The following is a 19,189-nucleotide window of genomic DNA, read 5'->3' as shown; positions in this document are numbered from 1 at the left end:
AAATTATATTGTTTTATCCATTTACTATAAGGACCACATTTGACGCGCAACAATATAATAGGATATATATATATATATATATATATATATATATATATATTGTTAAATCTATTTCCAAGTAGTTCTCTATTTATTTTTTGTTGACTAGGTAGTTCCCTATTTATACTTATGTATCTGTATATGTAATGCATGCTGTATTTGTATAAGTATGAAAGGCACTACTCAACAAATCTAACATTAATCATTTGAAACGACAAAACAGAACTGAGTCCACACACAAATCTTGTCACTCCAATACATATGGACTAGATTCTCCCCTTTTACGTAGCCAAATGAACTCCACAAGCTACTTTCACTACTTGCTCTCATATATGGGCCCTTACAACTAAGATCAATATTTTCCACTCTCTCTGTCTCCAAACTATGCATTCTTTCCTTAATATGTGAAAAAGAGCAAAAACACAGTTAGGAAACACTGTTTTCATTTCTTTCCTAAAATGAGTCAGTGTGTTCCTAGTTGGGATGTTGATGAAAATCCACAACCACCTCCAAGATCAGTCTCTCTTCGTTCCAACTCTAATTCAACTAATCCTCATGATGTTCCCATGTTAGATTACTCTCCTTAATTTTCTCTTTTTATTTCGTGTTTTTTCGAAAGTTTTAATTCAGTGGTTGCAACCTAATGAATGTTCAGTGCATGTTTGGATTGACGATGATGTTGTCAAAATTACGATGGACTGACGTAATTTTGGTTAAAGTTACACCTAAGGGATGTAAGAAAGACATTACCGCATGATTTTATCAAACTTACGGTCAATCCAAATTTGCGCGGAATATGTCAATAACCATGGTTACCAATCAAATACCGTACCAAAAAGTATAAAATCACATGAACAGTGTTGATGATTGAATTGTACGTTGTTTTATGAATTCAGGTTAGACTATGATGTTGCAGAATTGACATGGGAAAATGGACAGATTTCTATGCATGGCTTAGGGTTACCGAAAGTGCCGCATAAACATCCATCAACCGCAGGTACAACACCTTCCAAGGAAACATGGGAAAAGCCTCGTGGTAGTGGTACCTTGGAGTCTATAGTGAACCAAGCCACAAGCTTTCCGCACCGCGGAAAATCACCCTTTCTCGCCGGTGGTGGTGTTTATGGAAACATGTTAGTCCCATGGCTTGACCCACAACGAGCGGCAGCCATCGCAGCCGCCACAGCCGCCTCCAACGGCATGGCTGTGGATGCGTTGGTTCCCTGCTCCAATACTACTAAGGAGCAGAGAACCCATGCAATGGATCCAGTCCCTAGATCAGGGATTGGATCATGCATGGTTGGCGGCCATACACCCGTGGGATCCTGCAGTGCTGTCGTGGCCGCAACGCAAGACGAAGGAGGTATCCTTGCTGCGTCAGCGGCAAAGCGTGGGAGGGTGGCACACGTGGCGGGGAGCGGTAGGGACCAAAGTATGAGTGGCAGTGCAACCTTTGGGAGGCAGAGCCAGCAAGTGACACTTGATACGTACGATAGGGAATTTGGTATGACTGGTTTCACTTCAACTTCAATAGCTTCTATGGATAACACCAGCTCTGAGAAGCAGTGCACCAGGACCACCACCATAGACGACCATGATTCTGTTTGTCACAGTAGACCACCGGTAAGATTCTCACTCACTTGTATAAATGGTACTTTGTGTGTATGATTATGAATGATCATTGATTGGTTTTATATATAAAGTGATATCATACCTTAATAGTTAGTTAAACTTATTTATCATTAAAGAAATAGTGTCAAACATTATTATATATTTTGTATAAATCTCTATGCACCAACGCTATAAATCTTACTATGTATTGTGTTAATTTTTAAAAAGATTTTACAATATATATGCCTAAATTCAGAGGAGGTGTTAAACACGTGAGATCATCACATTAGGTTAAGAGTGAGTGAGTCTCCAACATCTTATACTCTTAATGTTGTTATTACCAACGTAACACGTCTTGTGATTACACCGTCAAGAACTTTTTAATACGGGTATCCACTCTCGCTCTCCATCAAGCCGCACCACCAGGCTTATGATATCACAAGTTATAGAGTTCGGAGAGCGTTCAAATCAACAAGTTAATGATTTAGGATCACTAAGTGATCATAAACCACATATGTTCATGCTTAAGGAAGACTAAAATAGTTGGGATCATTATATTAAATTAAGAGCATCCACACAAACGAGTTGACAACCACTAAAATTTTAAGTCAAGAGGGATTTCTAAATCTAAAATTTTAAGGCAATAGAGATATGATAAATTCCTTAATGTCTTAATCAATGTATATATTCCTTAATCTAATTTGAAACTTCCCACTCACACATGATTAACTACATCAACTTAGATTCTCTTGGTTTTAATTTAGAGATTAATTTAGTAGTTGAGTTTGAGTTAGATTTCTAGCTTTTTTTAGATATAAAGTAATCATATAGATTGGATAATTGTCGGCAACCCTTGTTTGGTTGACTTAATGTCTCCACTTGTTTGATTCTCAATTTTCATGTTAATTTAATGATTTGTGATTATATATATAATAGAGGGAAGAAGCTGACGTGGATGAGAAAAAGAGAGAAAATAGAAAATCATCAGTCTCCACAAAAAGGAGTAGAGCTGCAGCTATACACAACCAATCTGAAAGGGTAAGTGAGCACATAGAATGTACTTTAATTTATATAATTTTTTTTACCATTCGCTTCGGTTTCCGATCTACTAAAGGTAGACAATTAATCTGACTTATGCATAGAGGTATGCGCACTGACCAAACGTTATTTCCCTTGAAAATCGAATTCGGTATTTCCCAAGTATGTCATTGGAAGGAGCTCCTTGTCGCGGGAGCCCAAACAACTTGGTTTAATTTATATAATATTTTAATAACTTTAAAATCAAGAATTAGTTGTTGATTGGTTGATTCTTTTATTGGAATTTCAGAAAAGGAGGGATAAGATAAACCAGAGAATGAAGACATTGCAAAAGTTGGTCCCAAATTCCAGCAAGGTATTAGAATATATATATATATATATATATATATATATATATATATATATATAATTAATTTAATTAATTGGTTTCAACTATAATATAGCTATTGGAATTTTGAAAAGCCAACAATGATTGTTTATATGTGGTATATGAGCCAATTATTAGGTATCTAATGGTCCCAAATTCTTATCAGTTTTTTTTTTCAATGATGCTATAAATTAAACAGTTGCTATGATGTAACGTTATTTTTTTTGCTCAATCACTTTCCAAGACTTCAAGTATAGGTCCCTTGATGATTCTGCACTATAAATCTGATAAGGTCACGTTATAATTTTGTTTCTTCTTCTTGGGATCTTGTCTTATAAAAATTATTTAGGATTTCTTTTTTTAAAACTTCATGTAAACAACACTGTTTTTCTTTTTCTTTTTTGTGTGGTTACTAGGATGTTTCTTTTTTGTGTGGTAAATAATAGAATGTTGGAAATATTTTTAATAACAATACTAGGAATAGTAAAAATTGTTTGAAGTAAAACTATTTTTTTTATAAATTATATAAGGAAATGATGGGTTGTGTATGTTTTTTCTTTTTGGAAATTTTTTAGATTTAATTATTTCTGAGTATAAAAAAAAAAACAGTTTTCGTAAATAAATAAATAAATTTCTACGTTAATTCATAAGTTCTCATTAACAAAAATTATTTCTTTTTGACAAAAAATATATCTTCATAAAGTGTTTTTTCATAAACTATCTTGACAATCTTATGAATAATACATAAAAATTATTTATTTCTATAAGTTGTTTTTAATAAATTCAAAAATAAGTCAAATCCAAATGGGTCCATGTTTTTCTTTGATTTGTGATTTTGAGGCCATATTTTTGTTATTTTCGGAGTCTTATATGGGACGGACTCATGTTATTCCTCTCTTTGCCATATCTCATGATTATTGGATTTGATATTTCAATTTTTTTTTTACAAATATAATTTTTTTTTTTGAAGAAGGAAGATAATAAAAAAAAATGAACCACCTCTTATTTAATTTTTTATTTATATTCGTTTGAGTGTTTTTATAGTCAACTATACAATGAAGATAAATCACCACCAAAAAAAAAAATACAGTGAAGATAAAAAGTTATGATTATTAGTCATATCACAATTTTTGCAGTAAAAAAACAAAAAATAATTTCACAATTTAAATAATTCACAGAATACTTTCAACTTGAGTTTCAATTTGAATTTTCAATCTTTATTATTTTTCAAAATATATCTTTTCGTACTTTAATTCAATGCACGCATGATTAAAGTTTGTCCACTTGGACCACTTTAAACTTGGATCTTGTATACCATTTTACTTGACTTTTGGTTCATGTTATATTTGAACATCAAACAAATTTCTTATGCATTGTAGTATACCTTTGTATATCCAATTAACTATTTTTTTGTACAAGTATATCTGATTAACTTTTATTGAGTCAAAACAAAATGTTATAAACATTTACAAAAAATATTAATGATGAAACCATTTTAGTATATAATTAATCTTAACAATTTTACATAAACATATTAGGTGTGTCTAATATGAACCTTCTTAAAAGAGTTCAAAGATGAACCTTTATCATTTTAATAATAGAATATAAATTTTATAATAATAAAAAAAAGAGAAGAGATTCAATATTTTAGTAAATTTTAAACACGTTTGAGTTGGTATAATGATGTTGCATTCGAGTCTTAGAATGCGCTCCTCTCATGTCTCAAGTTCAATGTTTCCGGTTCTAATTTCGGAAGGATAATTTGATTTTTTTAAAAATAAAAAATTGACTAAAATTGACTAAAAATAGTAGAGTTTATCTTTAAATCATTTTTGGGAGGTCTATTTTAAACTAATCATATTATCCATATAATTAAAGATAAAGATTCAAAACGATGTGATTAATTGAATGGTCATGAGCTTTTTCCAATCATATATGGCTATGTATGCATTGTTTTCATTCATCTTTGTCCACACAAAATCAATCTCACTACTTGTTGTGACACTTTGACATGGTTGGCTATTTGGTGAGGAAACACCCAACTGCTCCCACAGAAACCCTTTCTAGTTGTAGGGCCTAATGCTCTTTAATGACATAAACATCTAGACAATTAACGTTTTGGCCACACCCTAAATAGAGGGGACACAAAAATAGTTGAGAAGAAAATCGCACGGTCTTTATAAACAAAAAAATTCAAAATAGTTTGTAAAAAAGAAATATATTTAAAAGAAAACATGTTAATTATTTTTTTTACTCTCGCACCAGTTTCTGACCCATCAATGGTGGGCGACTAATCCAGCTCGTGCGTAGAGGCATGCACACTGGCCAAGTGTTGTTCTCCCTGAAAATGAAACCCGGTATTCCCGGAGTACGTCCTTGGAAGGAGTTCTTTGCCATTGGAGCCCAAATGACTTAGTTAACATGCTAATTGCTTACTCATGAAGTTGTTGTAGTCCAACTCTATGGTGAAAAAATATAATAAACTTTGCATTATTTATAGCAGCTTTGTTGCATATGTTTAATTACTAATCGATTATACATATATTGGACTCATTTATGATCATAGATTTTATGATTTTCATATATGAACTTAATTTAAATTTTCTTTTCTATAATTTACTTTATTTAACTGTTGATACAGACCGATAAAGCTTCAATGTTGGATGAGGTGATAGAATATCTGAAACAATTGCAAGCACAAGTGAATATGGTGAATAGATTCAACATGTCATCGATGATGATGCCGATGACAATGCAACAACAACTTCAAATGTCAATGATGAATCCAATGGGCATGGGAATGGGGCCGATGGGAATGCCCGGGATGGGCATGGGTATGGGAATGGGCATGGGAATGGATATGAACACCATGAATCGCGCTAACATACCTGGAATGCCGCCCGTACTCCACCCTTCTGCATTCATGCCTATGCCTTCGTGGGATGCCGGCGGTGGTGACCGACTTCAAGGCCCTCCAGCAGCCGGGATGGCTGACCCCCTCTCCACATTTTTTGGTTGCCAATCACAGGTAAATAAACATTTTATATAATCTTATTCATCCATTTAAAAAATAACAATAAAAAAATTATTATTAATTAAAGTAACACTACTCGCAACTCCAATTTTATAACAAAAAATATTATCGACCATATCACGTCATGCAATCATAATAACATTGTGAAGCATGATGTAATATGGTCCACAATTTAAAGCTACGATTGGGTGTGAGAAAAATTCAACTTTCTTATAGTGATGGTAAAGCAAACAGCTGGTTTTTGATGAACTGGCTAGGTACTTAAATTTAGAGACACAATAGATAAGGGTGTAGTAGACAGTCAAATCAAATCCATCGTGTGATAAATATTGTCTTTCAGTTTATTGAGATAGTGACAATGTTCTGTTCGAATAGTACTTAGAAATGTCAATAGCACTTATCCAAAAGAAAATAATCAATAAACACAAACTGGTTTGTGTAAGTGATAATGGTGTAGGACATATGGACATAATTTTCAATTTTGACTCTTATGAATTGAAAAAAAAATAAAAAAAAATAGTTAGGCATGAAAATCTACATTTTTTTATCAGGTAGTTTAGTGGCTAGAATTCACCTTATAAGGTGAATAAGTGGGATGTCCGAGATTCAAACCCTAACCCCCACATATAATAACGCATTGTTCTACCAACTGAGCTAAATATGTACATTCTATGCTCAATAAAAATCACCATAAAAATTAACTCTATAGTTAAATATAAATGACTAATTTGACAACAACAAAAAAAAAAAGACTTGTTTGAAATTCTAAATTAAGGGACTTCTAGTGTAATAATTTTATCTCTCTTTTATTCATTACCTTGAAACTTATATGCTTCATAAAATGTCTATTACATAGGTGATTTTTATTTGGGTATAATATTTGTTTTACTTGATATCTAAGAAACCAACATTGAATATTAGTTTTTGAATATATTTTTTTTAGGAGTAGTTTTTTAATATATATTATGTTATAATTAATAAAGAAAAATAATTTTGTGTAGCCTATGACCATGGATGCTTATAGTAGGATTGCTGCCATGTATCAACAGATGCAACAACAACCTCCAGCACCAGGTTCAAAGAATTGATCTGAATGCTAATGTTCTAGTTGTGTGTTAATTAGCAGCAACCATAATATATCATCTGAATTTATTTTTTGTGAGTAACTAAAATGTATATTAGCTCCAATACAAGTATGAGAATAAATATACTGCCTTGGGGTGTGTAACTTATAAAAATTAATTACATGCCTTTTTTTGTTGTTTTATTTTCAATATATGCAAGTTTCATTGCACCCAAAAAAAAATGTATACAAGTTTCATTTAACTTGCCATTCTAATATTAATGTGTTTTTACTTTTGTTTGAATAGTTTGAATTAATTAAAATCTTGTTGATATTTTTATAATATCAGATATTGCAATAATTAAGTATTATAGCTCTTTAGTTGTTAGATACAGGATCACATAATTGGACTCATTGTTCTAAATGAAGTTGTGATTATATTACAAACTTTTATATTGCGAAAAAATGTGAGAAAATGAGGTATAATCGGTTGAAATTGCGGTTGCAATGTCGTTGCAAAAACCACAATATCCTTTTATATTGAGACCATAATTATTTTCCCTCGCCATCAATGGGCCACACCACCCTTCACCGAGAGCAACACGACCAACTATTTGGTCTTGTTTCAACTGTTTTTTCTTCCCATGTGCGTCTACGAAGCACCCCATAGGAAGTACACTCCTCTCCTTTCTTATGTGGCGTGTACTTCCCATGAGCAGCAGTCTATTAGTGCTGACATTTGTGAAGTGTTTTGAAGAAGAGGGAAATATATATCCAATATATGATGATGAACATGGTCCCGATGACATAAGTCTTTGAAAAAGAGAAGCATGACAAACCAATATATGATGAAGAATATATTCTTACTGAATATGGTAAATCTTGGAAGGTTAAAAAAAGCTCGCAAACAACAGCAGCCAAAAAAGAACCATGGCTAGAATATGATATCTTTCAAACTCTTTCACCTCTCAAGACATGACTTGTAACGACATCATCGATAACACAAGATATGAAAACATTGCATCAAACTATATAATAATTCCTATTTTTTTTTTTGAGCAAATATAATAATTCCTATTATTGCATAGAATGTTGAATTATTTGACATTATGAAAGCAGGTTTGCTTTGCATTTAATGCTTGATGATAAGTGAGACTTAAAAGCTAATTTTTTTCTCAGTAAATTAAACACTATACAACTGCAAAGGAATGCAAATGCAGACTAACATAAAGTAAAAACACTTTTCAACTTTCAAACATATCTCTATAAACAATCTCCATAATGATTACACTTTACAAGGGAAGCAGGTTAAATAAAAAGAGAATTCTAAAATACAATGATAAGTGTGAATACACTTTCGAAGAACAAGTGTTGTTTAGTTTGCAACATAAATTAGAGACTCGAAATTTCTAACCACTTTTTTTTTTTGGTTGAATAAACATCTCTTCAACTATACTTGCAATTCTCCTTGACTCTATGAGTTCTCCCGGACAAAACAGGTAATCATTGCATACTATGTACCATGGACTAAATCAGAGTTGCCTATCTTCTTTGTAAATTACTCTCTTCGGAGATAAGAAAAAGTCAAAATATATTTACCAAATACATTTTAACTTTTGCTTATATTTAAAACATGAGTACTGCTGTTGACACATTTGATTTAGTTGAGAAACACGAGTAAATTACTCAAATGCTCATCGACAATTAACTGTCGAGAAATTTCAAACTTGAAATTAAATAAGGAAAGATACCTAAAATGTAATTTTCATGAGTTGTCCACGACTATTGAGTTTGGATCCTCTACGGTTCAGGGGCGGATCCAGACATTTGATATTGGTGTGGCAAAATATTCAAATCAACTATATTTATTAACAAAGTAAATAATTGATACCTTAAACAATATAGTGAAATGGTATAGGTGGAAGCATTTTATGATTGTGTTGCAGGTTCGATTCCTTGCAACAACCTTTTTTACTAATAACTTAAAAAAATAAAAAATAAATTGTTCAAAAGCGAGTTGAGAAGCACACATCATCAAAAGACGCATACCGCTCGGCTAACCATGGAACTGGTGCCACACCATGTTTCATATTAGATCCGCCCATGCTACGGTTGTGGCGGATGAATGGAACTATAGGACCATGGTAGGTGAGTGAAGGATTCAATTTTTTTGAAGGGGTAATATACGAGCGAGATAGCCAACATGATGTATTCGGTGAAATATGCCCAATGTTGACTTGTTGCGAAGGTGAATTGATTTGACTGACCAAGGTTAAGGAGTCAGGAAAGGCATCAAAGTCAGGAGCAACAAGACTATCAAAATTGACCTGGGAGCCATCAATTTGAACAACATGATAATCAGCAGTATTGGTTAATTCTTCTGAATATTCAGTAGGGACGTGCAGATAAAAACGAAGAATGATGAGTGGATAACTGAAAATCGCTCCAGCAATGACCAAAAACAACTTTATCTTCATGAATTGTAAAGTTAGATATCCGCAAAAAAAATACAAAAGATCAACTTCGAACCCAAAGTGACTCTGCTTTGACAAACCCAGTGACATGATAGCAAACGCGGCACCTGAAACCAAACTGTATACATCTGGTTTTCCGTTAACTTTATCAAAGAAATAAGAGTAAACAGTGGTGATTGTGAAAACAGAAAATACCAAATGAGCTCTCATCCGGAGACTTGGTGAGTTTTGCCATTTGTTTGCAAAAAGAATTGCAAGGCAAATAATGAAACTGAAAAATGTGTAAAGAATAATCTTCAACAAATTCCAGTTTCCGAATAGATGGTTGAAGGAAGAGCTAAGAGCATAACAGAGGAGTCCTGCAACAGCTGAAACAAAACCCACAAATCTCCATATCTTTGGTTGCCTTACCCATCTCACAATTTCGCTAACCATGTTATTTCTTAAGCGACCAAGTTTTACATTAACAGAGAAGCAACATTTACTAATAGAGAATAGATGAGACGCGTTTCCCTTTTCGGATGAAATTTCTAGGAAATTCTAAAGAAAACAGGAAATTCTAAGGAAACTACCAATAACCCACTCTCGTTCAGTGGCGTATCCAAGACCCCGAGTCAGGGGGTGCGAAATTTTAACTTTATCAATTATTAAAATTATAATTTATACATACATACATAATAATCATAATCTTTATATACAAAAGATAAAGAGTAAAAATATGACCGGAAATTAGCGAGTGGAAAGATTTTTTTTTTTTGTTTACATTATACTCTTTCTGTCTCAAAATAACGAAGTCTTTTGTTTATTTCACATATATTAAGAGAAAATGTAGTGGTGAAAAAGAGAAAAGAAAAAATGGTTGAATATCTTTGTTAAGTGCTAATGCATTCATCATTATCATAAATATAAAATATAATATGTTGAATTGCTTATTATTAATTAGAGTGTATTTGGAACAATTTTTTTCTTCTCAAATAACTCAATTATTTTGAGATGGAGGGAATATTATTTATCTACAAGGAAATAACAAGTGCATTTGATTTGATGTGGCGTGAGTAATTGAGTCAAAAGCCTTAGGAAATCACTTCAATGTTATGCGTTTTGGCTTCATGGGAAGTCTACTATATCAAAGAAAATAACAGTATTAAAGTCCTTTTATGATAAAATTAATAACATTAAAATTTAAAAGTCAAATGTCACCATTCAATGAGACGCATGAGTGTGATTAAGTCTTGGCCTCTTGGGCGAGGAGGTGCAAAGCAAAAATTTGAGGGTGTGCAAATAACATAAAAGTAGGATTATTGGTGCAAGTAGTAAAAACTCAGGGTGTGCAGGTGCACCCCCTCAGCTGCACCTGGGTCCGCCTCTGCTCTCGTTGACTTAGTATTAGTCTATGATCAATGATAAACTAAAAAATTAATACGATGATAATTTATTAATATCTATACTATACCTATGAAAATAACCCTTTTCAGTTTTTTTTTTCATTGATTCTTTCTCTTTTTAATATTATCATTAATTTTCACTGCAAATAACACATCTAACAAATACATAAAAGTATAGAGTCTTGTTAACTAGTGTCCTGGGGCACTTGTTAAGGAAGCAAAAATAGAAATTTCTTGTTAAAAATAATAACCTTTTGACTTTCATAAAGTTGAAGATTTTACTTTTCACCACTTCCCAATACAGAGTTTCTACATTAGTTTTCTTTAAATGGTGCCCGAGACACGAGTTAACATTCTCCAAAAATAAATTCAAATATTAAAATAAAAATATAATAAACTTGATATAAATATATGCATAATTTTCATAAAAAAACGTGCCGATCTTTTTCTAGTCAATTATAATAATTTAGAATACAATACAAACATGAAAACGCCAATTTGTCTTTGAATAGATAAAAGAACCAAAGGACTTTAAAAATCTTTAAAAATCTTCAATATTCCTAATGCAATTTGTTGAAAATCAGACTGAGACATTTTAAATAATGTCAAAATGATGCGAAAGGGAATTGGGTTTAAATAGATAACGGATAAATATGTTTTTGTCATTATAAATATATCCATTTTAGTTTTAGTTTCTAAAATTTTCAATCACTACTTTTGGTCCATATTTTTAGGTAAATTTTTTTATTTTTTAATAATATTGTGCAGAAATATATAGAATATTGTAAAAATCACTCCAAAAAATACTTTTTTTAACAAAACATAAATTAAATATGAATTTTTTACGGTCAAAAAATTAAATTGTTGTTACAGACAGGTAAAGCTTCAATGTTGCATGAGGTGATAGAATATCTGAAACAATTTCAAGCACAAGTGAACATGGTAATAGATTCAACATGTCATCCATGATGATGCCGATGACAATGCAACAACAACTTCAAATGTCGATGATGAATACAATGGGCATGGGAATGGGGCCGATGGGAACGGCTCGGATGGGGAAGGGTATGGGAATGGGAATGGGAATGGATATGAACACCATGAATCACGCTAACATCCCTAAAATGCCTCCCGTCCTCCACCCTTCTGCATTCACTTCCATGCCTTCATGGGATGACGGTGGTGGTGACCGACTTGAAGGGTCTTCAAAGGCAATATAATCTTATTTATCAATTTAAAAAAATAGAAAATAAAAAAAAATTATTAATTAAAGTAGCATTAATCGTATCTACAATATTGTGACCAAAAATATTGTGGACCATATCACGCCATGCAGTCACAAAAATATTTGGAGCATACGACGTGATATGGTCCACACTTTAAAACTATGATAGGGTGTAAGAAAATTCACCTTTCTTATATTGATGGAAAGCAAACAACTCGTTTTTGATGAATCGGCTAGATACTTAAATTTACAAACACTATAGATAAGGGTGTAGTAGACGAATTCTGCTCATTACCCAAACAGTATCGCTCATTCCAAAGTAAAAGTCGAAAATGCCCCTATACATGTTCACTTGCGTAGCGTGAGTTAACATGCGCTAGTTATAAGGAGAACGTAACTTAAGTCACGCAGCATGAGTGAAGTGACGTAGCGCATGTTAACTTGCATTCCAAACCCAGCAGGCAACCAAAAAGCTCCATCTTTTCTTTCCCTCCACCTCCAAAAACCCCAAAAGTGCAAAAGTTTGGGTAAAAATCTTCATTCCAAATCATTGCAAATCGTCAGGAAACAAGTTTCTACGCTCATCAAGCATCAAAGAACAGGTAATGTACCGTCAAAACTTTTTCATTTTTGCTGGTAGTTTCATTTTTCATTTCAGTAGGCGTAGGGCTCAACGTGAGTTAACTCACGCTAGTTGTAAGGGCAACGTGACTTAAGTTGCGTAGGTAGATAGCACTAGCGTGAGTTAACTCACGCTACTGACAGTAGCCTAGAATTTTAAATTTTGCGCCACTTTTTTTATTTGCTTTGCTTGCCGCACAAGTCACTTATTTATTTTTCTTTGTTTTTTTTTTATTGAGTAGACATTGAGTGGCATGGTTGAAAATGTGGCGGAGGATGGCGTTGATCCGAAACCGGGCAAAAACAAAGCTTCCGGCGAAGGCAAACCAACCAATGATGTGAAGTTTAAAGTGAAAATTCCTTTTCAAGTTGAAGCTCACATAGTTCGCAACCAAGCAAAACTGGTACATACCGGTAACTTTGAAGAGAAGCCTAAACCGGTACCTACCGGTGTTCGTGTTATTCAAGTAAACACCGGGTCATTTTTTACAACAAATGAAAGATGGAAAGATCGAGAAGAATTACTTGGTTGGATTCGTCGACAAGCGCCTAGGGCTGGATTTACTATTTCTACAGATAAATCTAGTACAATAGTGCCATACATGACGATGCAATGTGAGAGGAGTGGTGAATACAATCCACCTAAGACGAGGAAGAAACCGAAGCTTGAAGGCACGGGCTCAAGGAAGTGTAATTGTCCGTTTAGGTTGAAATGTTTCTTTGAAAAAAAACACCAGAATGGTGGATTGCAATGCTTTGTGGAGTTCACAACCATGACTTGGCGCTAAATTTATCCGGCCACCTTCTTGTGGGTCGACTAAGAGGGGAGGAGAAGCAAAGAGTTATCGACATGACAAAGAGCTTGGCAAAGCCTAGGAATATTCTCACGGATTTGAAGGAAAGAAACAAAGAAAGTGTGACACTCATCAAGCAAGTGTATAATGCACGAACTAGATGGTGCAAGGGGCAAAGAGAGGACAAGACCGAGTTGCAATACTTGATTACAAGGTTGGAGGAGAATCAATCTGTCTACTTCACAAGAGCTAATAGCGAGGAAACCACACTTGAAGATTTGTTCTTTGCTCACCCGAAATCAATTGATATGCTCAACACTTTTCCAACCGTTTTGGTCATGGACTCCACCTACAAAACCAATACCTATAGAATGCCTTTATTTCAGATTGTTGGTGTCACCTCTACCAAATTGACCTATTCGATTGCGTTAGCATTTCTTTCCTTTGAAAGAGAGAATAACTTCATATGGACACTTGCGATGTTCGTTGGTCTTTTGACCTCAAAAAACAACATGCCTAAGGTGATTGTCACCGATAGGGACCTCGCTTTGATGAAAGTCGTTGCCAAAGTTCTCCCTAAAACGGACCATGTATTTTGCTACTTTCATATTAGGAAGAATGTCAAAGGGGCATTTTTGCTTTGGGAATGAGCGAATCCATTTGGGTAATGAGTAGAATTCGTAGTAGACAGTCAAATCAGGGGCGTTTTTAGGGCCCAGCTAGCCTGGGCACACGCTCGGGCTTAACCTATACTTTCTTTGTATCGCTAAAAGAAATTTGACTATAGGGAAAATATTCGTCACTACAGCCAAAATCCGTCACAATAGGGCAAATATCCGTAGCTAAATTTTTCTGTCATTGCCAAATGGCTGCCACTACATGTTTTCAACAACTTAGACAACATCAACAACTTCAGACTCCAATACTTTGGAATGATAACTTACAACTTAGACAACTTAAACCAACATCTGCAACTTGATCAATATTCAACAGCAACAGAAACAACACAAGCAATTCACAACATAACAATATTAATGAAAAGCATTAACAACTTAAACATCATACATTTTCCACATAAGGCATATAATTATTTCACATAACCAACAACATTGATCATCTTAATTTCAGACTCTCTGAAGAACATTAATATTATAAACAACCTCGTTTCTACCTCAAGGACCAACTCACAACATAGGTTAAATACTCTTAAACACCTTAATTGAACTTATAGTACTTATAGTTTTGAGGTTTGGAATTATCCCATAAGTTTTGGATTAACTTATAAATGATTATGCTGATTTTTCATAAGATTTCACTAAGACCTCCTTGGAGTATTATCATCATATCTCAAACACCAAAAATCATTTTCAAGTCAAACCAAAGTCACTGGAAAGCTAACACAATTATCTACAACTTTCATGTTTACACCAAAGGCCAATTCAAAACAAAAACGTGTGAAAAAGACGCAAGAACGCGAAATAGGGGATGTTGTCAAAGTGTAGCTCGCAAGGTGCGTAAGTTTACTCGCTGTGGCGAGTTGCGACGGACAAATCTACGGGAACGACCAGTTTTCACTCCAAAAGCCCCAATTTCATCAACCCAAATCACAAATTTGATAGGAAACTCAACCTATGTTTATTCTACAGCCTGAACTTCAATTCTTATGTTAATTCATTGAATTACCTACTCTTTAACAATCAATTCCAAACCAAAACCTAATTTCTCTAATCATCAAAATTACCACCTACATCATGTTAAATCCAGTTTTCAGAATTAAAATACTTAGAATTAGAGAAAGTTAGTCCCACCCTTACTTAGAATTGATGATCAGTGATCTCTCTCCATCTTGGTTCTCCTCTTCTCTTGTTTTCTCCCTTTTCTCCAAAACTGGTTGTACGTGAAAAATAATTCTAAATCTAGTTTCTCCTATTTATCTCTTCCCATCTATTTTATCTTATTTCCACTTAATCCACTAAACTCTCTAAATTCTTAAAACAGCCCCACAATCTTAATCTTATTTCTATTTTCAAGACATATTATATTAAATAATAAAATAACACTACTTAATAAAATAACGACACACCACAAAATCATTTAAATCACATAAATACTAAAATAAGCCACTTAATAAATCACATAATCATATAAATATATTCTAAACCTATTAAAACAATCAAATAATTCAAAGAGGGCGTTACAACTCTACCCCCCTTAAAAGAATTTCGTACTCGAAATTCAAAGCACAAGAAAATGAATTCAACTATTGCTTAAAGGCCTCATCAAAACATCTCATAAAAATCTAATTAACAACTTAATCATGTAAATTCATAAGCAATACCTATCAGAGTATATCCCATCCCGTTACGTATCAGAGCACCTAAAGACACACATGAGAGATGTAACACCCCGTTATCCAAAAATAATTAATTTGCAAATAAACATCAGAGTATATCCTAGACGGGCATGCAACACTACTTTTCAAAATTTTCTTAAATAGAATATAAAACTATTTAATAAACATCCTTCATAAACAACAATAATTTGCAGCGGAAATATTTCTCAACATTAAGCTTCAACATCAACATTAAATCTTGGCACAAAGGCTACAACATAAAATCATCAATATTGTTCAATTAACAATAAAGGGCTACATCAGCAAGTTCCAAAAATTGATACATAGGAATGAAAAATAAATAAAGTAATCCCATCTCGTACGTATCAGAGCCCTAGACATTGAGCCACCACCTACTACTCAGGATCACCTACAAGTTACCCATAGGAAGGGCAACATTTTCAAGCAGAAGGGGTGAGATTCACAACAATAAATATAGATAATAAATTCATCAATTGAATCTAACACCCTAACATAATAATAATTATTCAAATATAAATGTATATTTCATAATCAACACATCATCAACAATGGTATTTACAACCAGGACAACGACTCATGCAACAACTCGACAACACCGCTACGACTCCTCGACAATGCACATGCATGTGGTACCAATTTACAGGGCAGGAGCCCTCACCGGATATTGAATGGTTAAAGCATTCATCAGGGCATAAGCCCTCACCGCTTTGAACAACAAGGTGTTCCAGGACATGAGTCCTCCCGCTTTGAACGACAAGGCATTCCAGAGCAAGAGCCCTCCCGCTTTATATGCTTATGCAATTGACTCCACTTGTGCATATCTACATACAACTCAACAAATGCATATATATGTATATGACTCACAACCCACAATTCAACAACATGTATGATTTAATTAAATAAAAGCATACATCACAGTCAACAAAAGATCAGTATAATCAATCCAACAATTCCAGAAAAATGCACAATAAATCATAATCATGCTTGTAACACCCCGTTTTTCCAATATAAAAATTTCAAAACAATTATCAGAGTAAACATCAAATAACGGGATATCACATTTGAAACATAATCCAAAATCAGTTAAATAACAATTTAACTTCAACAAATATCTCAAAACTTTGCAGCGGAAATTAATTCGAAATCAATAAATCGTTTTGGCACGTAGGCCCCGTCAAAATATCTCAAACAAATAAATCAACATCATAAATAATCACGTAAGGCAATGAAGCATGCATAATGTAACACCCCGTTTTCCCAATATACAAATTTCTTAAATCATTTATCAGAGTAAGCATCATAAACAACGGGATATCACATATAACATAATCCAAAAGAGTTAAATAATAATTTAACCAAATATCTTAAACATTGCAGCGGAAATTATATCATAATCATAAAACGTTTTGGCACGCAGGCCCCATCAAAATAGTGTCAAAAGAGTTAGTTCAATAAACAAATAGCATAGTATTCACGTAATAGAACGAAGCATGCATAACATCAAGCCCCATCCCGTTACGTATCAGAGCGACCTAGACGACACAGTGAAGGCAAGGCCACTCACGACGGAAACTACACACTAAGCACGATCACCTGCAAGTTACCCATACGAAGGGCAACATTTTCAAGCAGAAGGGGTGAGATTTCATAACAAAATAATGTTAATCAAAGTAATTCGAATCATAGTTAACATCACATTAATCTTAAACGACTTTGCATATCAGTTAAACATTTATCACATAATCACATATTCAATCATCATCAACAACATAGCATATGAGACATGAAAATGCGACAATGCTCTTAGACTCCTTATATGCATGTGGTACCAATCGTCATCATAAGTATTAATATACTTTAAACGTGCGGAGGACAAAGCTCCTAATAAATCGTGCGGAGGACAAAGCTCCTAATAATCGCGGTGAGGACTAAGCTCAATGAATGCTAATGCATGGACTCTTATGAACAAATCACCGTAATCAACATATCAACATGCATCCAATAATTTGGAGCTAAACGTCATCATTTTATCATATATAGACATTATGCACTTAGTTAAACAACAGCAGCAGCACAGTCAAGTCACAACAACGGATGATATCAATATATCAATTGCAATTCAATAGCATCATAACATTTCATTATATCTTACGTAATGTTTAATACATTAATTCATGCTCAATTAATATCAACATATATTAAACGGCTCTACAGATTGCATTAAACGTCATCATTAGGTCTCATTACCATAAGGGGGTTCACTCTTGATCCAAACGTGCGACACAGATCGCACAAACACTCATTACACTCCAACCTGGAAGTGCTCGCGAGGCGAGAATTCTTACTCGCCATGGCGAGTACAAGACAAGTTCCAAACTAATGCTGTTCTGGGTTTAATCTTGTCCTACATTCATCCCTAATCGTTACTAGGTATGTTCAGGCACTCAAAGGCACTCAAGGTCCAACTAAAAAGTCGAAATTACAAAATCCAACATGCTCTCTGCCTTAGCTCGCTATGGCGAGTAAGGTTGCTCGCTATGGCGAGCAATACCAAAGGAACTCGCGAGGCGAAGGGAAAGGCTCGCGTGGCGAGCGATGAAGATTATCACTCGCGAGGCGAGGTTCACAGCTCGCCGTGGCGAGCGATGAATGTCGCTCCGGCCAGGCTTCCTATTTTCACAAAAATCCGACGTACAACAATACTGAGTTATTAGTCTCACCCTTACCTTAATTTGCAGAAAATCGCAGCTCTCCCTCTTGGTTTCTCTTCTCTTGGCTTTTTCTAAAACTAGGTCTAACTCTTTTATATCTCCTCTTAATTACTTATCTTATCTCACTTTCTCCCCCAAAAATATCTAAAATATCAAAACAGCCCTCAACTAAATATTTTATATTATTTTCAAATCTTTATTTTATTTAACAATAAAATAAGTCCCTTAATCTTATCAAATCTTCCAAAACTCATAACTTATCACAATATCAACCAAACCATCAATATAGTCGTAATTATTCAATCCATACCACAATCAAGCATATATTATATAAATATAATGTAATCTCCTAAACTCGATTAAATAAACAATTAACGAAAGTGGGCGTTACAACTCTCCCCCACTTAAAAGATTTTCGTCCTCGAAAATTTACCTCAAGCAAACAACTCTGGA

At 33.8% G+C, this 19,189-nt stretch overlaps 3 protein-coding genes across 3 annotated transcripts; 2 read left to right on the top strand and 1 right to left on the bottom strand.

Moving 5' to 3' along the window:
• Window positions 1–235: 235 nt before the first annotated feature.
• On the top strand, window positions 236–7,365 carry LOC25498076 (transcription factor UNE10). The gene is made up of 6 exons (XM_039828025.1): window positions 236–607; window positions 936–1,662; window positions 2,587–2,688; window positions 2,978–3,043; window positions 5,697–6,083; window positions 7,091–7,365. The coding sequence occupies exons 1-6, from the start codon at window positions 498–500 to the stop codon at window positions 7,175–7,177; spliced, it is 1,479 nt and encodes a 492-aa protein (XP_039683959.1). The 5' UTR covers window positions 236–497; the 3' UTR covers window positions 7,178–7,365.
• A 1,678-nt stretch (window positions 7,366–9,043) lies between these two features.
• Window positions 9,044–10,159, bottom strand: LOC120576860 (uncharacterized). The gene has a single exon (XM_039827435.1). It carries the CDS (start codon window positions 10,059–10,061, stop codon window positions 9,159–9,161), a length of 903 nt encoding a protein of 300 aa, XP_039683369.1. The 5' UTR covers window positions 10,062–10,159; the 3' UTR covers window positions 9,044–9,158.
• A 3,548-nt stretch (window positions 10,160–13,707) lies between these two features.
• LOC120577019 (protein FAR1-RELATED SEQUENCE 4-like) lies at window positions 13,708–14,301 on the top strand. The gene has a single exon (XM_039827907.1). It carries the CDS (start codon window positions 13,708–13,710, stop codon window positions 14,299–14,301), a length of 594 nt encoding a protein of 197 aa, XP_039683841.1.
• The last annotated feature ends 4,888 nt before the right edge of the window (window positions 14,302–19,189 follow it).

The sequence above is a fragment of the Medicago truncatula genome, chromosome 7 (assembly GCF_003473485.1).
Source record: "Medicago truncatula cultivar Jemalong A17 chromosome 7, MtrunA17r5.0-ANR, whole genome shotgun sequence".
Taxonomy (NCBI): Eukaryota; Viridiplantae; Streptophyta; class Magnoliopsida; order Fabales; family Fabaceae; genus Medicago; species Medicago truncatula.
Note: the sequence above shows the minus strand (reverse complement) of the source record. Positions and strands in the feature narration are given on the sequence as shown.